General features: G+C 45.0%; 1 protein-coding gene across 1 annotated transcript in view; it reads left to right on the forward strand.

Moving 5' to 3' along the window:
• The window catches only part of NMUR2 (neuromedin U receptor 2), a 52,654-nt gene extending 31,618 nt beyond the window's left edge, over window positions 1–21,036 (forward strand). The window contains exon 4 of the mRNA XM_073567923.1: window positions 18,721–21,036. Coding sequence (XP_073424024.1) covers window positions 18,721–18,980 — 260 coding nt within the window. The 3' untranslated portion in view covers window positions 18,981–21,036. The remainder of the gene's footprint in view (window positions 1–18,720) is intronic.
• Window positions 21,037–21,991: the final 955 nt, after the last annotated feature.

A 21,991-nucleotide genomic window follows, 5' to 3' on the forward strand; every position in this document is an offset into this window, starting at 1 on the left:
TCTATATGCGGATATTGTTTGCAGATTTTTGGCTGCTGTACAGAATGGTTCAGATGCGTTAAACCCTCTGGCGTCTTGATATGGAGCGCGTCTTGATTAAATGTCTGAGATCTGATGAAAAGCCAGACATTCTTCGTAAAAAAAAAAAAAAATCTTTTGACAGCTGCTAAATGTTGGCCTCAAGTGATACAAAGAATAGGAAAGGAGTGGATCTGGATGCAGATCATCTCTAACCTGGCAAAAATGATCACCGAGTACTTTATCTGTGCCCTCTAGGAGAGCACGGTATTTGGTAGTGAACACTAGCTAAAGTGGTATGTAAAAGTTTGTGCACCCTTGGTCAAAATTAGTGTTATTTGGAACAGTTGAGCAAGATGAAGATGAAATGATCTCTTAAAGGGCTAAAGTTAAAGATGACACATTTGTCATTTTTTACATTTCGAAAATTGCAAAAAGGAAAATGGGCTAATGCAAAAGTTTGTGCACCCTTGGAGATTTGTCTCAGACCTTAATTAGCCTGTTAGGCGTGTTCACTATCATCATTAGGAAAGGCCAGGTGATGCAAATTTCCCAGGTTTATAAAACCCAGTCTCCTCTAACCTTGTGCCAAAAAACAGCAGCCATGGGTTCTTCATTTCATGAAAATGGTAAAGGCCCACAAAGCATAGTAGGAGAAGGCCATAAGAAGTTGCGTGTTCAAGTTGCCCTTTCAACAGTTTGAAATGCAATTAAGAAATGACAGATAACAGGAACAGTAGAGGTCAAGATAAGGTCTGGAAGACCAAGCAAAATTTCATAACCCCAGCTTGATTGCAGAACACCATAAATTTCAGCTTCAGAAATATGCAAAAGAACATCTAAACAAGCCTGATGCATTTTGGAAACACATCGTGTGAACCGATGAGGTTAAAATAGAACATTTTGGCATTTTGACCACAATTATCAAATGTATATGTAGAGAAAAAGGGGACCAGAATTTCAGGAAAATAATATCTCACCAACCATTTAGCATGGTGTTGGATCAATCGTGCTTTGTGGTTGTGTAAACAGCCAATGGCACGGAGAACTGTTATGATTGAGTGACCGTAGGAGGCATACACAAAAATAGAAGCTACGTCCAGAAAACCAGAGGAGCTGGCAACTATCCGATTGCAGACCCCTGAACCTATCAACACAACTAACAGTAGCCGTGGGGGGTACCTACGGTGCCCTAGACCCCTCGAACACAGCCGGAGGACTATATAGCCTAAAGATAGAAAGGAAAATCTAAACTGCCCCAGAGCAGACCCCAAAGTAAAAGGCAGCCCCCAACATATAATGACGGTGAAGCAAGATGAAAAAGCACTGACACAGATAGAAAGATAGGCTGAGCAAACGTTGGGGCCCAATCTAATCTAAACAGAAAAGGAAAGGAAAGCTACTGTCTGCAATCGGCAAACCCTATCAAAAACATAGGCCAGCAAGCTGAAATGGAAAAAGACCCTGAAGCAACTAAGCTTCAAAACTAAATCAGCACTCTGGTATTTTCAGAAGACAGAGCTAAGGAGTTCAGCTCACCCCAGCAGGGAATGGCTGAAATCCAGAAAAAAACAAAGCAAGGCACAAATGCAAAAAGCCAGGAGGAAAACTTAGCTTTAGCAGAGCAGGAATTCAGACTGGACTCCAAGGAAACCACAGAGAAATCACCCGCAGGGAGGAATGGGCGTATGCAGCCTTATATCCAGTCTGTGACTCCACTCAGCCAGTCATCATCATTAATCTCAGGTGTCTGATAATCAGACTCACTACCTCTCCTTATCAGAAGAGGGAATTCCTCGGGCCTCAGTGATGAAGGGGAAAATGAACTCACAACAGTACCTCCCCTTGAGGAGGGGTCACCGAACCCTCAACCACGCCACCAGGGCGATCAGGGTGTGCCTGATGAAAGGCACGCACCAGTCTTTTAGCATGAACATCAGAGGCAGAGACCCAGGAATTATCCTCCTGACCATAACCCTTCCACTTAACCAAATACTGGAGTCTCCGTCTAGCCAGACGAGAATCCAGTACTTTCTCTACCTCATATTCAATGTTACCTTCAACCAATACAGGGTCTGGAGGTGCCACTCCCGGAACAACAGGTTCAACAAATCTCTTCAACAAGGACTTATGAAACACATTATGGATTTTAAATGTGACAGGAAGAGCCAAACGAAAAGAGACCGGATTAATAATCTCCAAAATCTTGTAAGGTCCAATAAATCTAGGCTTAAACTTAGGAGAAGCCACCTTCATAGCAATATTTTTTGATGATAACCACACCAAATCACCAACCTTAAACTGGGGACAAATGGTCCTATGTCGGTTGGAAAACCGCTGGGCCTTTTCCTGGGAGAGAGATAACTTATCCACCACTTGGTCCCAGATCTGGTGCATTCTCTCCACCACAGTGTCAACCCCTGGGCAGGCAGACGGCTCCACCTGCCCTGAAGAAAATCGAGGATGAAACCCAAAGTTACAAAAAAAAGGTGACATCAAAGTGGCAGAACTAGCTCTGTTATTTAAAGCAAATTCGGCCAAGGGTAAAAATGAAACCCAATCATCCTGATCAGCGGAAATAAAACATCTCAAATATGACTCCAAGGTCTGGTTTGTTCTCTCTGTCTGCCCATTGGTCTGAGGGTGAAAGGCAGAGGAGAAGGACAACTGAATTCCCAGCTTGGAACAGAAAGTTCTCCAAAATCTAGACACAAACTGAACTCCTCTGTCAGACACAATGTTCTCAGGAATCCCGTGCAAGCGAACCACCTGTTGCAAAAACAGGGGCACCAACTCAGAGGAAGACGGCAACTTAGGGAGTGGTACAAGATGAACCATCTTAGAGAACCTATCACAAATCACCCAAATAACAGTCATCCTTTGAGAGACAGGCATATCGGAGATGAAATCCATTGAAATATGGGTCCATGGCCTCTTGGGGACAGGCAAAGGCATCAACAACCCACTAGAGCGGGAGCATGATTTAGACCGGGAGCACGTCCCACAGGACTGCACAAAATTCCTGACATCACGAGACAAGGAGGGCCACCAAAAAGACCGACTCACAAGATCTCTAGTACCAAAAATACCTGGATGACCAGCCAAAGCAGAGCAATGAACTTCAGACATCACTCTCTTCTTCCACTGGTCAGGAACATACAACTTTCCACTGGGACAACGCTCAGGCTTGTCTCTCTGGAATTCTTCCAGAGCACGTCTCAAATCGGGCGAGATGGCAGAAAGAACTACCCCTTCGCCTAAGATGGTAGCAGGTTTGGTCACCACAGGAGAATCAGCAAAGAAACTCCTAGAGAGTGCGTCTGCCTTGACATTCTTAGTTCCAGGAAGAAAAGAAACCACAAAATCAAAACGTGTAAAAAACAAGGCCCACCTAGCCTGTCTAGGGTTCAAGCGCTTAGCCGACTCTAGATAAATCAAATTCTTGTGGTCGGTGAGGACCACGACTTGATGCTTAGCTCCCTCCAACCAATGTCTCCACTCCTCAAATGCCCATTTCATGGCCAACAGTTCCCAATTCCCCACGTCGTAGTTACGTTCAGATGGAGAGAACTTTCGGGAAAAGAAAGCGCAGGGATTCATTTTAGATGTTACAGGATCCTTTTGGGACAAAACAGCTCCTGCACCAATCTCAGAAGCATCCACCTCTACCTGGAACGGAAGTGAGGCATCAGGTTGCCGCAAAACCGGGGCGGAGGTGAATCTTCGCTTCAACTCCTGAAAGGAAGAAACAGCCTCCGGAGACCAATTTAACACATCAGCACCCTTCTTAGTCAAATCAGTCAATGGCTTGGCAATACTAGAAAATTTTGCTATAAATTTCCGATAAAAATTAGCAAAACCCAAAAACTTCAGGAGGGCCTTCAAAGAAGTGGGCTGAACCCAATCATAAATGGCCTGTACCTTGACTGGATCCATTTCAATAGTTGACGGAGACAAAATAAATCCCAAAAATGAAATCCTCTGTACCCCAAAAGGCATTTAGATCCCTTGACATACAGGGAATTCTCCCTCAAGATCCGGAACACAGTCCGAACATGTTCCATATGAGAATCCCAATCCTTGGAGAAGATCAAAATATCATCCAGATAGATAATCAAAAATGTATCCACAAAGTCTCGGAAAATGTCGTTCATGAAGCACTGGAAGACAGAAGGGGCATTAGTGAGCCCAAAAGGCATCACCAGGTACTCAAAATGTCCCTCCGGAGTATTAAACGCTGTCTTCCATTCATCCCCATGCTTAATGCGAATAAGATTATACGCCCCCCTGAGGTCAAGCTTGGTAAACCAGCAAGCACCTTTAACTCTAGAGAATAGATCCGAAATCAGGGGTAACAGATACTGATATTTAACAGTAATCTTGTTGAGGGCACGATAATCAATACAAGGTCTTAATGATCCATCCTTTTTGGCTACAAAAAAAAACCCAGCACCTATGGGTGAAGAGGATGGTCTAATATGACCCTCCTCCAATGCCTCCTTAATGTAGGATCGCATAGCCTCGTGCTCGGGTACAGATAAGTTGAAAAGCCGACCCTTGGGGAATTTACACCCCGGGTTCAGCTCAATAGCACAGTCATAACTCCTATGAGGAGGCAAAGACGCAGACTCATTCTCACTAAATACATCATAAAAGTCAGCCAAATAGTCAGGAACATCATGTGACTGGGGAGAGGTGGAGAAAACAGGAGCATCACTAAGGGCACACCGACAACCCCAACTCACCACAGACAAAGATTTCCAATCCAGAACTGGATTATGGATTTGTAACCAGGGAAACCCCAGAACAATGGTATCATGCAGATTATGCAACACCAAAAATCTGCAATTTTCTTGATGGTCTGGGGCGACCCGCATCACCACCTGGGTCCAAAACTGAGGTTTATCTTTAGCCAAAGGAGTAGCATCAATCCCCCTCAAAGGGATAGGCGTCCGCAGAGGTGTCATAGGAAATCCACAACGTTTAGCAAAATCCAAGTCCATTAGGTTTAGAGCTGCTCCCGAATCCACAAATGCCTTGGCGGAAAATGTGGACAGGGAGCAGATCAGAGTAATAGCCAGAAGAAACTTAGGTTGAACACGACCAACAGAAAACGTGTGTGCAAAGCGTTTCTCTCGTTTAGGACAGACAGAAATAATATGCGAGGCATCTCCACAGAAAAAGCACAACTTATTACGCCTTCTGAACTCCTTACGCTGCTCTCTGGAGAAAACTCCATCACATTGCATAGGTTCAGACATTTGTTCAACAGGTGGCAACACCTCTCGTGCAGTTTTGCGTTCGCGTAAACGCCAATCAACCTGAATGGCTAATGACATAGAATCATCAAGACCAGAGGGAACAGGAAATCCCACCATAGTATCTTTTACGGCTTCTGACAAACCCTTCCGAAAGAGAGCAGCCAAGGCATTATCATTCCAAGTAGTAAGTACCGCCCACTTTCGGAATTTTTGACAGTACAATTCTGCAGAATCTCGACCCTGATTCAATGCCAGCAGGGTCTTTTCAGCCTGATCAATGGCATTAGGTTCGTCATACAACAAGCCCAAGGCTTGAAAAAATGCATTCACATTAGTCAGAATAGGATCATCTGGTTTCAAAGAAAACGCCCAATCCTGGGGATCGCCACGCAGCAAAGAGATGACAATTTTAACCTGCTGCGCGGAGCTCCCTGACGAGTTAGGCTTCAAGGCAAAAAATAATTTACAATTATTTTTGAAATTCAAAAATTTAGACCGATCACCACAAAATACATCAGGTGTAGGAATCTTTGGTTCAGCAGCATGTGAATGAGCAAGGTAGGCGGAAATTCCCCACACTTCCGCAGCGAGCTGCTCCACACGATCAGACAATTGCTTTATCTCCATTGAGAGAAAAAAAAATTCCCCCTACGGCCTCAGAGATATAGAGGAAAAATATACACACTTTTTTTTTTTTTTTTGCAATTCTTTCCTGCTATTGAGTACCCTAGGATCTGCGGTCAGGCGGGTGATTCTGTTATGATTGAGTGACCGTAGGAGGCAGACACAAAAATAGAAGCTACGTCCAGAAAACCAGAGGAGCTGGCAACTATCCGATTGCAGACCCCTGAACCTATCAACACAACTAACAGTAGCCGTGGGGGGTACCTACGGTGCCCTAGACCCCTCGAACACAGCCGGAGGACTATATAGCCTAAAGATAGAAAGGGAAATCTAAACTGCCCCAGAGCAGACCCCAAAGTAAAAGGCAGCCCCCAACATATAATGACGGTGAAGCAAGATGAAAAAACACTGACACAGATAGAAAGATAGGCTGAGCAAACGTTGGGGCCCAATCTAATCTAAACAGAAAAGGAAAGGAAAGCTGCTGTCTGCAATCGGCAAAAAACCCTATCAAAAACATAGGCCAGCAAGCTGAAATGGAAAAAGACCCTGAAGCAACTAAGCTTCAAAACTAAATCAACACTCTGGTATTTTCAGAAGACAGAGCTAAGGAGTTCAGCTCACCCCAGCAGGGAATGGCTGAAATCCAGAAAAAAACAAAGCAAGGCACAAATGCAAAAAGCCAGGAGGAAAACTTAGCTTTAGCAGAGCAGGAATTCAGACTGGACTCCAAGGATACCACAGAGAAATCACCCGCAGGGAGAATGGGCGTATGCAGCCTTATATCCAGTCTGTGACTCCACTCAGCCAGTCATCATCATTAATCTCAGGTGTCTGATAATCAGACTCACTACCTCTCCTTACCAGAAGAGGGAATTCCTCGGGCCTCAGTGATGAAGGGGAAAATGAACTCACAGCAGAGAACATTTCCCTGGTAGAGGGAAGAATGGATTCAATAAAATTTTAACAAATTCTTGATGCAAGCAAAACACCCTCTGTAAAAAAGCTGAAGTTGGAAAGAGGATGGCTTCTACACATGGAATAATGATCCTAAACACACGTCAAAATACACAATAGACGACGTCAAAAGGCGCAAGCTGAAGGTTTCACAATGGCCCTCACAGTCCCCTGATCTCTGAACATCATTGAAAATTTGTGTCTAGACCTCAAAATAGCAGAGGATGCAAGACGACCCAGGAATCTCACAGAACTGGAAGAATTTTCCAAGGAAGAATAGATGAAAATCCCTCAAACAAGAACTGAAAGACTCTTGTCTGGCTACAAAAAACGATAATAAGCTGTGATACTTGCAAAAAGGGGAGCTACTAGGTACTAACCATGCAGGTGCCCAATATCATTGAGTGGTATTGTGTTGCTATGATATGCTTTTTAATAATTTTTTTGTATAAATAAAATGATTTCTGGAAGTATTCCTGAGCCCATGCCGTTATGTGCACAACCTAATTCTATTTTAAAACAATAAAGCCCGAGGACCCATACATCATGAACATCCAACATCGACTGTTGGCCTTGTCCCTTGTGCACATGGATTTCTCCAGAATCTCTGAATCTTCTGATGATATGTCCTGTAGATGATGATAATTTTAAAGTTTCTACAATTTTTAGTTGCATTACCTCCCGATCATTTGAATTTGGGGAGCTGTCCCTCTGTCCCGGGAGGTCGCGGGCATGCCCCGACAATATCTGTCTGTGACCTACATGCACTGAAGCAGGTGAATGTAAAGGTGAAGGAGACAGCAGCAGTCAGGTCTTTCTTCCACCTCTCAGTCTTTGTAGAGAGGTAAAATATTGTTTAAAAACAGTCAGTGAAATATTTTACCTCACAAAATGAATCCTCTGTGATCCCCTGCTGTAATGTCAGTATTGTCTACGGCTTCCTCCCCTGCCCAGGAGATGTGGTATGCTCCAGACACGGTCAGACACAGACAATTTTTAAAATGAAGTTTTGTTCATGGGAAAACCCCTTTAATGTGATTGGCTTCCTCTGCCTGTAGACACGTCGCGCATCTGCCGCTGGGATCAGCTGAATGGTTCACTGCACCTGCGTGGAATTTGCGAAGTGCGATGGTGATCCCCTGGTGGTACCGCGCAAGAGGCTGCATGAGTGTGTGTGTGTGGTGCATATGGCGTATAGAGTGTGTGGTGTGTATGGCGTATAGAGTGTGTGTGTGGTGCGTACGGCATATAGAGTGTGTGTGTGTGGTGCGTACAGCGTATAGAGTGTGTGTGTGTGGTGCGTACAGCGTATAGTGTGTGTGTGTGGTGCGTACAGCGTATAGAGTGTGTGGTGCGTACAGAGTGTGTGGTGCGTACAGCGTATAGAGTGTGTGTGTGGTGTGTACAGCATATAGAGTGTGTGGTGCGTACGGCGTATAGAGTGTGTGTGTGGTGCGTACGGCGTATAGAGTGTGTGGTGCGTACGGCGTATAGAGTGTGTGGTGCGTACGGCGTATAGAGTGTGTGGTGCGTACGGCGTATAGAGTGTGTGGTGCGTACGGCGTATAGAGTGTGTGGTGCGTACGGCGTATAGAGTGTGTGGTGTGTACGGCGTATAGAGTGTGGTGCGTACAGCGTATAGAGTGTGTGGTGCGTACAGCGTATAGAGTGTGTGTGTGGTGCATACGACGTATAGAGTATGTGGTGCGTACGGCGTATAGAGTGTGTGTGTGGTGCATACGGCGTATAGAGTGTGTGGTGTGTATGGCCTATAGAGTGTGTGGTGCGTACGGCGTATATAGTGTGTGTGTGGTGCATACGGCGTATAGAGTGTGTGGTGCGTACAGCGTATAGAGTGTGTGTGTGGTGCGACGGTGTTCCGCTGGTGGTACTCGCAATAGGTTGGTACCAGCAGCAGTTTCCATATTGAGACACCCATCACTTGGGTGTCCCAATATGGCGGTCGGTGAACTTCCTCCGCTTGGAATTCTGTGATACGGTGACATCTGGACATAACAGGAAATGAAAACATTACGAGGCAATTATATAAATAGATAAGAGTTTCACTTTTTGTATTGAAGAATTGGCATAAATTAGCATTTTGATGATATTCTAATTTTGTGATAAGCACCTGTATCTCTTTCTTTCTAACTTTTCACCTTTCTTTCTTTCTCTCTTTCTTTCATACGGCAGTAATAATCATATTTTTTTCTCTGTGGATTTGACCCCTCGAAGTGCTTTTTTCTCTCAGCATTTTACAGCGTTTCTCACCCATTCAAAGGAATAAAACATATGATGCGCATACTCCGTGCACGTTCATTCTTCCAGCACTGTTTTTTTTTGTTGTTGTTGTTTTTTTAGGAACAGTCTGCTGAATAGATGCACATTCTGTAGCAGAACAATAAATCCTCATCATCATCACAACGTTTGTTCTCGACCTTCGGAGTCCAGACAGACACTGATTTAAGTCATTTTGTATCCAGACGCTTCCAGCATCCAGAGGCCCCAAGACTCGCTCATCCTTTCCACATAATTGGGCAGACGTGGAAATTGTGCCAGGCTTCCTGAATCTGTCATATCATGGCAGATGTCGAATTAAAAAAAAAAAATGTCAGAAATGGATATCTTCTGAATTTCGAACAAAATTCTAAGTCCTCTGTAGACATGTAGTGACTCATTTTATTAATTAGAAATTAACAATATTAGACAAATGTCACATTGCATGTCATTCCGTATTAGTGACGTACCACTGAGACATTTACATGACCGATCTTCTGCAGACTTTATCTGCAATTTTCAGTTGTCTCTAAGCTAGTGGGTGGAGATCAGATTGTAAGAGGGATGACAATGGGCGTTTGTCATTCACCTCCTTACAATGTACCGGTCCTTTAATTGCTGACTTTTTATGATCCCTGTACTGCAAATGTTTATGCGCTTATGTTTTATCACTCACATCATGGTTTATTATGTCTATGGAACAATACTATTTTTGCTTATGGGGCTGGCAAGAAGAGGAAGGGGGTTCCTCAGACTAGCTGAACTGGATTGTAGGAGGATATATTATTTTTCTGGTGCGTCAAAAGATTCCTTAAAGGAATCTGTTGGTAGGTTTTTGCTATGTAATGTGAGAGAAGCATGATGAAGGAGCAGAGAGTCTGATTCTAGCAATGTGTCTGTGCTATGCTTTGCTGATTTAATAAAATCAGTGTTTTATCAGCAGGAGATTAGCAATACATGACTAGGTGCCTCGTGCCTCCTGGTTCAAATCTTCCCCCAGCACTGATTGGCAGCTTTCTAATAATATACAATATACACAGAAAGCTACGAATTAGTGGTGTGGGCGGGGTTATACACCTCTCAGCATTTGAGCTCTGCTAGATCTGCAGCAGAAAAAACCTACAATTCCATCACAACTGCTTCAGTACTCAGTAAACTAAGTGATACATCGTTGGAATCAGGGTCTCTGTCCCTATATTATGCTGCTGTCAAATTACTTAGTGAAAAGCTGATGACAGATTTCCTTTATGGGCCAAATTCCAGCCACTTGGGATATGTGGAAGGTGATGATGCTATAAAATAACAAAACAAGTGATACCATAATAATCGTAACACCCGTTGCCTGCGTCTCTGCATGGTTTCCCTACCCCCACCATGCAGGGACACCAAATGCTCCTGCATTGTACACTGTGCATGCTTAGGGTGCATGCACCTGCACTTCCTGTTTCTTAAAGAGACCATGTGCACGCTCCTAATGTGTCCTCAGTAGTGTTGAGCATTCCGATATCACAAATATCGGGTATCAAAATTCCGATACTGAGTTCCGATACTTTTTGCATATCCGGAATCAGAAGTTCCCATAATGCTATGAGCCAGTTTGATTTGATTCAGCCAATGAAGAATCCTCAGAAGTGTGGGCACATCCTGTTAGGCATGTAGGCATGTTAACTAATGGCATGGCTGTGATTGGCTGCTGAAATGATGTCATGATGCACTATAAAAGCCGCCGCAGCTGCCATTTCTGGTTCACTCTGCTGTGAATTCAGTTAGGGACAGGCTGCTGTTCAAGACTGTGAGGGACAGTTAGGGATAGCTAGTAGTGGAAATGTGGACAGAGCAGGAGACATTGCCAGACACACATCAGGGGATCAGCTGACGTTACTGAACCCCAGTTACATAAGAACAAGAGTTGATTGTGCAGACGGCACTTCTGAGCAGCAACTGGCGGTGTTGGAGGCCAGGGTAAATACTAGAGACAGAGTGGAGTCAGAGGCCTAATTGGAGCACGTTTAAAATCAGTAGTGGTCTACAACAGATATTAAACTTAGGCCTCAGCCTACACACTGCTTGACCCTGGGCTCCAACATCGCCAGTTGCTGCTCAGAAGTGCCGTCTGCACAGTCAACATATGCTCCAGTGTTATTGGGGTTCAGGAATGTCATCTGATCCCCAGCTGTGTGTCCGGCAATTTCTCCTGCTCTGTCCATACTCACACAACTACAGATTTTAAACTTGCTCCAATTAGGCCTCTGTCTCCACTCTGTTTGCAGTATTTTCCCTGGGTTCCAGCACCGCCAGCTGTTTCCCAGCATTGTCTTTGTCACAGGTACTCGCTCCTGCCCAGCCTGGTTCCAGCACGCCTGCTGTTTCTGGGTAGTGTCAACACCACTTTGCCACCAATATGTTGTCCTGTCATGTTGCGTTCGGGTTAGCTGAGTCTATGGTGCCTGCAGTTTATGGGCTTCCTATGTGGGCTGCGGGATCTGGCAACAAAGGCTGGTTCCATAGTGCCAATAGGACAAGCACCCACTGTAGGACTGTGGGTTTCGGTAACTGTGGCCGGCTCGCGGCCTTGCAACTTTGTTTTTCATGGGTACCTTCTGCTACCCATCCGGGTTCCAGTACCGTCAGCTGGTTCTCGGCAGTGCCTTTGGCTTAGGTGCCTCCTCGGTATCCGAGTTCCAGCAACGTCTGCTGGTCCTTGGTAGTGCTTTCTAGCACAGGCACCTCCTGCTTAGTAAGCATGTACCAGCACCGTCAGCTGGTCCTCAGTAGTGCCATAGGCTCTTGTTCCTTCTGCTGCCCCTCAGGGTTCCAGCACCGTCAGCTGGTCCTCGGTAGTTCCATGGACTCTTGTAGCTTCTGCTACCCATCCGGGTTCCAGCACCGTCAGCTGGTTCTCGGCAGTGTCTTTGGCACGGGTACTCCCTCCTGCCCAGCCTGGTTCCAGCATTCCTGCTGTTTCCGGGTAGTGTCAATGTCACTTTGCCACCAATACGTTGTCCTGTTGTGTTGCGGTCGGGTTAGCCGAGTCTATGGTGCCTGCAGTTTATGGGCTTCCTATGTTGGCTGCGGGATTTGGCAGCAAAGGCTGGTTCCGTAGTGCCAATAGGACAAGCACCCCCTGTAGGACTGTGGGTTTCGGTAACTGCGGCCGGCTCGCGGCCTTGCAACTTTGTTTTTCATGGGTACCTTCTGCTACCCATCCGGGTTCCAGTACCGTCAGCTGGTTCTCGGCAGTGCCTTTGGCTTAGGTGCCTCCTTCTCGGTATCCGAGTTCCAGCAACGTCTGCTGGTCCTTGGTAGTGCTTTCTAGCAGAGGTACCTCCTGCTTAGTAACCATGTTCCAGCACCGTCAGCTGGTCTTCGGTAGTGCCATTGGCTCTTATTCCTTCTGCTGCCCCTCCGGGTTCCAGCACCGTCAGCTGGTTCTCGGTAGTTCCATTGGCTCTTGCAGCTTCTGCTACCCATCCGGGTTCCAGCACCGTCAGCTGGTTCTCGGCAGTGCCTTTGGCTTAGGTGCCTCCTTCTCGGTATCCGAGCTCCAGCAACGTCTGCTGGTCCTTGGTAGTGCTTTCTAGCACAGGTACCTCCTGCTTAGTAACCATGTTCCAGCACCGTCAGCTGTTCCTCGGTAGTGCCATTGGCTCTTATTCCTTCTGCTGCCCCTCCGGGTTCCAGCATCGTCAGCTGGTCCTCGCTAGTTCCATTGGCTCTTGCAGCTTCTGCTAACCATCCGGGTTCCAGCACCATCAGCTGGTTCTCGGCAGTGCCTTTGGCTTAGGTGCCTCCTTCTCTGTATCCGAGTTCCAGCAATGTCTGCTGGTCCTTGGTAGTGCTTTCTAGCACAGGTATCTCCTGCTTAGTAACCGGGTTCCAGTACCATCAGCTAGTCCTTGATAGTGCCATTGGCTCTTGTTCCTTCTGCTACCCATCCGGGTTCCAGTACTGTCAGCTGGTTCTCGGCAGTTCCTCAGCCTTCTTGTACCTTCTGCTACATTTCCAAGTTCAAGCTTTTGGAAATGGTTTTTGGTTATCACTCTGGATCTCCCTGACGACGACCCTGAAGACGACGACCCTGAAGACCACCCCGAAGAAGACGACAACCACGAAAACGATGACCCTGAAGTCGATGACCCGGAAGACCACCCCAAAGAAGACCAAAAAGATGACCCTGAAGAAGATGACCAAGAGGACAAAGAACATGAAGACAACCACCAAGATACAGAACAACAAGAGACAGAAGACCAAGAAGCAGAAGACCAAGAAGCAGAAGAACAAAAAGCAGAACATTAAGCATAAGACTAAAAATCAGAGCAAAAGATATTATCTAAATTATAAGCAGAAGAAGACTAAGCAGTGTATGGGGGTGAGTCCGTTTCTCCTCGTGGTGCCCCTGTAAAATGCCTGCTGCTGCAGGCCAAACTGAACGCGGACAAATCCTGTTGTAAATCTTTTGTGACAGGCAGAACGGAAGGTGTAATCTTCATACTTTTCTAAATAACAACTACAGGAATGCCTGTCACAAATAAGAATATGATGAAGAAGAAGAATAGGAAGAAGATGAAGAAGTAGAATATGAAGAAGAAGAATAGTTGAATAAGAATAAAATGAACAATGTAAAAAAAAAAGAATAATAGGAAGAAGGTGCTGCTGAGGATCATGAAGGAGAAAGTGTGGGAGAAGTAAAAAAAGGTGAAGAGCATAGAAGTAGTGAAATATAAATATCTGACAAAATATAAAAAAGGTTAACATAGTCAATATCTTTGTAACTCCGAACGTCTTTAAAAAAAAAAATGTATTCCTGCTATTCAATTTGATTGGGCTAAACCTCTATGGCTTTAATGTCTCCTCCACCTCCCCCAATACATTCTGCATTATTATTAGTTGTTTTTCTTCATGTAGAATTAACCTAGAAGGAAAGAAAGGGTTTATTTTAATTCCGATATTTCTGTCCCATTGACTTGCATTGGTTTCCGGTATCGGAATCGGCGATATCCGATACTTTTTGGGTATCGGTCCAATCCAATCCGATCTGATATTTCACGATATCGGATGGTATCGCTCAACACTAGTCCATAGCCAATCGTTGGGAGGCAATTAGTACTTGAGGCACCTCCACTTGTTGGGAGGTACAGTGGGGCAAAAAAGTATTTAGTCAGTCAGCAATAGTGCAAGTTCCACCACTTAAAAAGATGAGAGGCGTCTGTAATTTACATCATAGGTAGACCTCAACTATGGGAGACAAACTGAGAAAAAAAAATCCAGAAAATCACATTGTCTGTTTTTTTTTCATTTTATTTGCATATTATGGTGGAAAATAAGTATTTGGTCAGAAACAAGCAATCAAGATTTCTGGCTCTCACAGACCTGTAACTTCTTCTTTAAGAGTCTCCTCTTTCCTCCACTCATTACCTGTAGTAATGGCACCTGTTTAAACTTGTTATCAGTATAAAAAGACACCTGTGCACACCCTCAAACAGTCTGACTCCAAACTCCACTATGGTGAAGACCAAAGAGCTGTCAAAGGACACCAGAAACAAAATTGTAGCCCTGCACCAGGCTGGGAAGACTGAATCTGCAATAGCCAACCAGCTTGGAGTGAAGAAATCAACTGTGGGAGCAATAATTAGAAAATGGAAGACATACAAGACCACTGATAATCTCCCTCGATCTGGTGCTCCACGCAAAATCCCACCCCGTGGGGTCAGAATGATCACAAGAACGGTGAGCAAAAATCCCAGAACCACGCGGGGGGACCTAGTGAATGAACTGCAGAGAGCTGGGACCAATGTAACAAGGCCTACCATAAGTAACACACTACGCCACCATGGACTCAGATCCTGCAGTGCCAGACGTGTCCCACTGCTTAAGTCTGTACATGTCCGGGCCCGTCTGAAGTTTGCTAGAGAGCATTTGGATGATCCAGAGGAGTTTTGGGAGAATGTCCTATGGTCTGATGAAACCAAACTGGAACTGTTTGGTAGAAACACAACTTGTCGTGTTTGGAGGAAAAAGAATACTGAGTTGCATCCATCAAACACCATACCTACTGTAAAGCATGGTGGTGGAAACATCATGCTTTGGGGCTGTTTCTCTGCAAAGGGGCCAGGACGACTGATCCGGGTACATGAAAGAATGAATGGGGCCATGTATCGTGAGATTTTGAGTGCAAACCTCCTTCCATCAGCAAGGGCATTGATGATGAAACGTGGCTGGGTCTTTCAACATGACAATGATCCAAAGCACACCGCCAGGGCAATGAAGGAGTGGCTTCGTAAGAAGCATTTCAAGGTCCTGGAGTGGCCTAGCCAGTCTCCAGATCTCAACCCTATAGAAAACCTTTGGAGGGAGTTGAAAGTCCATGTTGCCAAGCGAAAAGCCAAAAACATCACTGCTCTAGAGGAGATCTGCATGGAGGAATGGGCCAACATACCAACAACAGTGTGTGGCAACCTTGTGAAGACTTACAGAAAACGTTTGACCTCTGTCATTGCCAACAAAGGATATATCACAAAGTATTGAGATGAAATTTTGTTTCTGACCAAATACTTATTTTCCACCATAATATGCAAATAAAATGAAAAAAAAACAGACAATGTGATTTTCTGGATATTTTTTTCTCAGTTTGTCTCCCATAGTTGAGGTCTACCTATGATGTAAATTACAGACGCCTCTCATCTTTTTAAGTGGTGGAACTTGCACTATTGCTGACTGACTAAATACTTTTTTGCCACACTGTACCTGAGCAACATTCTCCTTTAGTGTTGGTGCAACTTCTAATTTACCAGGTTTTGTCCTGTTTCTGTCTCTGAACCTCTTCCTTTTATATGATCTTGCCAAACCTGCTTCCCCTGGACCTGTCTCGCCAGGGCCTGAAACCTGAACCTGTTGTCTGAATCAGGACCTATCCCTGAACCATTTGTGTCTGAATCAGTGTCTATCACCGCACATTTTGTGCCTGGATCTTTCCCTGAACCTGTTGTGTCTGAATCAGGACCTATGTCTAAACCTGTCTTGTATGAATCAGTATATATCTCCAAACCTGCAGAGTCTGAATCTGTATCCACTTCCACACCTACTCTGTCTGAATCAGTACAAAACCTGCAGTGTCTGAATCAGTATCTACTTCTAAATCACTACTAAACTTGCAGTGTCTGAATTTTTACCTATCTCTAAGGCTATGTGCACACGGAAATTACCGCGAGAATTCCGGATTCCATTCTGCGGGAAAATCGCATTTAAATTCCCACGGAAAAACTGGCGTTTTGCAAGCGTAATTAGCTTGCAGAATGCTAGCGTTTTCCAAGCGATCTGTAGCATCGCTTGGGGAACTGATTGACAGGTTGGTCACACTCGTCAAACATAGTGTTTGACGAGTGTGACCAACTTTTTACTATTGAGGCTGCCTATGCAGCATCAGTAGTAAAAGATAGGATGTAAAATATAATTTAAAAAATAAAAAATATTGTTATTCTCACCTTTCGGCGTCCCGCGCAGCCTTCCCGCCTCTCTCCGCGCTCCCGGTCCCAGTAATCCTTTGCGTGAATCACAGCGAGACTTCGCGCTCCCGCGACGTCATCGCGAATGAACGCAAGACATCGTGCTCCCGCGAAATCGCGACGTCATCGCGGTCATTCTCGCAAAGGATTACTGGGATCGGGTGTTAGGAACGGCAGAACGCACTAAATAAAATAAATAATAAAGTGCGTTCGCCTCTCGGGCTCCACCGTGCAGAAGGTGTTATAACTGCTGCTGAGTAATGGCCGTCATGCTATATGGCGGTAAAATGCGCACGGGTTCCACTTCACCCGAATTGCGCAAAGCGGACTCTGTTTACTCACAGAGGCGCTGTAACATAAACATACGAAAAGCTGAGCCTGTTAGTGTCACAGGTCTCAGGTAAATGTACACACGGTATCTGGTCACAAGAGCAGGACTCAAGGCAGAGGAGCGGCGTCCGTCTAGACCTACCGTGCGTGCGGCGTCACTACTGCGGACACCAAGGAGGGCTGCAACTGCAGCGCGGCGTAGGACACTGCCGCTAGTCGACAAAGCAAGGAAGAAGGCGCAATGTCGGACGCTAGCACTGTGGATGATGGTGTAGTGGCTTGAGGCTTGCCACGCGCTGGCGCTGACTCTAATCTAAGTCCCTGTACACATTCGTAATATCAGAGGGAGGGGATCTTAATGAGTCATTCGCAGGTTCATACATCCATCATCATTCACACAGTAGCAACTAGAGACTATACTAGTGCATGGCGGGACGTTCATGCAAGCTTTTTATAGCCGGGATCTTCCGGAAGCTTCCAGATCTCCGAGATAGACCAATGAGATCTGGAGCAGGACCTGGGCACATGACTCCCGATCTCCAATGGGAGATCGTCTTGTAAGCATGCCCAGTAGGAGAACAGAGGGACTTAGTCTCTGGCGAGATTTGCTGCAGAGCAATCTCCTCTGCTGTAGATAAACAGTAGGAGACCGCAGAATGTGAGGCTCTGGATTCCTGCAGAGCAGATGCAGAAACCCGACGCCTAATACCGGGAGTGTGGAGAGAGGCGGGGAGGCTGCGCGGGACACCAGAAGGTAAGAATAACAATATTTTTTATTTTAATTCTATTTTTTACAGGGATATGGTACCCAAAGCCCGGAGGACAGTCTCCTCTCCTCCAGACCGTGGGTACCATACGCAAATGTTCTGCTTACTTTTCGCATGGTGTGCACAGCCACATGCGGAAAGTAAGCAGAACAATGCATTCCTATGGGTGCGGGATCGCCGCGATTACGCTAAATTAATGAGCATGCTGCGTTTTTTACCGCGAAGCGACTCCGCCGCGGAAAAAAATGCAGCATTAGCACAGCTTTGCGGAATCCCATAGGAATGCATGGGATGCTTATTTTTTGCGGCAAAATTGCGCATTTAAAACCGCCGCGAAAAAACCGCGACGTGTGAACGTAGCCTTAACCCTGCTGTGTCTGAATCTGTACTAAATCTGCAGTGTCTGAATCAGTCCCTACCTCCAACCTGCTGTGTACCAAGTACCATTAATCTGCAACCTTTGTCTGAGCTCCCTCTGTTTTATCCTGAACCTTTCCCCATTACAGTCTAGTCTGAACTTAGACCTGATCCCGTTCCTGTCGCGCCTGCAGTTCCTTGCTTGTCTGCGGTGCCGAACCTGTCCACGCTTGCGGTTCCTTGCCTGTTCACAGTAGAAACTGAGACTGGTTGGGTACCAAGTTAAACACCGGCACAGATGCAGTAGAGAATCGTTGTTTTGTATTTTAATTTTTTGTTATTTTATAGTATTTAATTTGTGCTTTAAAAAATTAGCTGGCTGAATAATTTCTTTTCTGTTCAGAAATCCATCCTTTGAATGCCGAAACATTGGTTGAATCTCCACTACTGATAGAGCAGAGGCATATTATTATCTCAGACTTTTCTTTTATTTCCATTCCACTGCATGATATAAACTGTTGTACGTGATTTCCGTATAGTTTCAGCCTTCCGTAGAGAACATAACCCAAAATTGAATGGGAGAGATGATGACATTAACATCTTGTTTATCTGTTTTTCATCTTCTAGGAGTCTTCTTCTATTTGAGCTCGGCCGTCAACCCCCTGATCTACAACCTTCTCTCAAGACGCTTTCGCTCTGCGTTCAGAAACGTTCTGCCTCCTCTCTTCAAACACTGGACCCCTAAACTTCCGGTTCAGGTGCTTGTTCCCCAGAAGAGCACTATAATTGTGGCCAATCGAAACCGCAAATACTCCGCTGAAGAAGGAAGTCCTTCGTTTCCTCATCGCGCTTCCGTCTGCAGCTCCCACCTTTCCACCGTTCTGTGACCGGGCCATGGACAGCTGAGCAGTAGGGACTTCTTACTGAACACGGGCATTGGACACGTCAGTAGTCAATAAGTTACTGTAAAGAAAAAACTAAAACTCCTCTTTCTCGGAATGCCTTTAGCAAGGTGCAAAAAAGCGGAATCTCATGCTCAGTCAATTGCCGACACAGCCATAAGAGACGGGACTTAATCGAAGAACAGCTTTATCATTTCATGGCTAAAGTGGAGTAAAACGTCTTGCTCTGTGCATGCTGATCACTGTATTCAACTGATGTTTTCTCGTACTTTCAACCTAGTGACAGTAAAGCAGACATATGGCTTTAATTTTTATTCTTTTTTTATGCCTGACGGATATACTTTTATATGCAGTATGTGATAATACACAACATTTTCAAAGGGCTTACATTATATGAAAAGAAAAAGACTTAACCGAAAGATTCTGTACTTCAAAAAAAAAATTGATGTCTTGTTGTTAGGAAAACTGCCATAAAAAAGGTTCTTAACTCATCACCAGGGGCATAACTATCTTGTTTACAGAGGTTTCCAACGCGACAAGGCCCGGCGGGTGAGGGGTCTGCCGACACCAGCAAATACTTCAACAGGATATGCGTTGCAACTGGAGGAGCATGGAAGAGACATCATGCGCTCCCGTCATTTGCATGCGGAACTCAGCTGCCGGTTTCAGAAGAACGCTGCGCATCGGGGGAGCAAATAGGGGGGTGAGCATATATACCAGGATGGGGCCCAGAATAAGGCACATATATACCAGGATAGGGGACATACAGTATATACCAGGATTGTAGATATATATACCAGGATGGAGGGCATATATATGAGTATGGGGGAGGAACCCGGTCCAAATCTTGCACCTTGGCCCATCAAACTCTAGTTATGCCACTTCTGATCACCTGAGATTTTACACAATATATAAATTATACTGTAATTTTGCCATTATTTGAGATGATTTCACTACATATTTAAGGGGGGGGTCTGTGACTTTGGCTTTCTCCCGTGTATGGGAAGCTTTCAGTACCATTTATGGCCTCTACGCAATGTATAGAGCTGTGACACCAGTGCAGATCCTTCGATCCAGTGATATGTAAAGTGCGAGGAGTCAAAATCCTACTGATTAACTTTCCGGAAAACCCCTTTAAATTTTACACTATGTTCAATACGATCACACAATCAGCCAATGTGGGACAGTGTTCTAGCAAACAAAGAAAACTGAAACAAAAAACTGAACAAAGAATTTTTCCCAAAACATTACTTCTCCCCATTTTGACAGCATTTCTGCAGCTTTAAACTCCGGGTCTCAGAGGAAACAGGTTTCAGACTTTAGAAGAATATAATGGTATTTTGGTCCTTTGAAAGTCATTTTGTGACCTAAAATGATAAAATGTACTGTTTACAAACAAAGTTATATTCTGGTTTACGTTTTTCGTCATTTGAGAATTATGACCATCTGAAGGCTCCAAGATACGGTAAATTGTGCCATTAAAGGGAAGATTTCAAAATAAAAACTGTGTACTTTAATAAAGTGTCTCTTAGATTTACACCCAAACCCTGGTGTACTTACTTCTAAAATCCATGTCAGTATGAGGATGCATTCACACGTTGCGTTGTTTTCGCGGCAGTTTTTACCGCGCGATTTTGCCGCAAAAAAACAGTATCCCATGCAGTCCTATGGGATTCCGCAATGCTGTGCTAATGCTGCGGATTTTCCCGCAGCGGAATCGCATCACAGAAAAATCCGCAGCATGCTCATTAATTTGTGGAATCGCGGCAATTCCGCCCACATAGGAATGCATTGTTCTGCTTACTTTCTGCATGTGGCTGTGCACACCATGCGAAAAGTAAGCAGAACATTTGCGGACGGTACCCACGGTCTGGAGGAGAGGAGACTGTCCTCCGGCCTGTGGGTACCATATCCCTGTAAAAAATAGAATTAAAATTAAAAAAATCGCCATATTCTCACCTTCCGATGTCCCGTGCAGCGTCACCAGGCTTCAGCGATGCTGCCGGCAGGTCCCGTTCCCAGTGATGCATTGCGGCAATGACCTTTGATAACATCGCGATCTCGCGACATCATCAAAGGTCATTGGCACAATGCATGACTGGGAAGGGGACCTGCTGGCAGCATTGCGATGATCGGGAACGCTGCACGGGACGTAGTAAGGTGAGAAAAACACGATTTTTTATTTTTTTAACATTAGCTCTTTTAACTACTGATGCCGCATAGGCGGCCTCAATAGTAAAAAGTTGGTCACACTCATCAAACACTATGTTTGACGAGTGTGGCCAACCTGTCAATCAGTTCTCCAAGCGATGCTACAGATCGCTTGGAAAACGCTAGCATTCTGCAAGCTAATTACCCTAGCAAACCGCTAGTTTTTCTGCGGGAAAATCGCGGGAATTTAAAATGTGGTTTTCCCGCGGAATGGAATTCCGGAATTCCCGTGGTAATTTCCGCAGGAATTCCGCAACGTGTGCACATATCCTGAATGTATAATCCCTTTTAACACTGTGCCATGTAATATTACAATGAGCATTTTATAGCCCTTCTGTAGCTATACGCACGAAAGGCTGATTTCAAAATCAAGCTTACCTACTTTTGTAGCCATTTTGAAATGGCTTTTATAGGTAAATACATCAGCTTCATCAGACCTAAGACGTTTATATAATAATGTATGAAGTTTAAATTGCAAAAAGTCTCCTCACCTTGGCATATCAGGCTTGACATGTCACTCTCCTTGCGGAGAGACAGTACACCTTTGAATCCCAACAAAACCAGATCTCACACTTTGCACTGATGAGGGGCAGTACCCCGAAACACCGTTTCTGTAAATTTTGGTCTTGACTTTTATGAGGGTCGATATTGACTTTTATGTTTGCTACTTCCAATAGGTGGCACTACAGTTTTAATCCTCTTCCACTCTGAAGAGACAATTGGGATACACAAGATACAGAACTTTTCTACGCCTTGATGTTAGGGTTCATTGTGTCGTTCCCATT

Source organism: Dendrobates tinctorius, unplaced genomic scaffold (genome assembly GCF_039654945.1).
Source record: "Dendrobates tinctorius isolate UK_male_01 unplaced genomic scaffold, ASM3965494v1 ptg000020l, whole genome shotgun sequence".
In the NCBI taxonomy this organism is placed as follows: domain Eukaryota; kingdom Metazoa; phylum Chordata; class Amphibia; order Anura; family Dendrobatidae; genus Dendrobates; species Dendrobates tinctorius.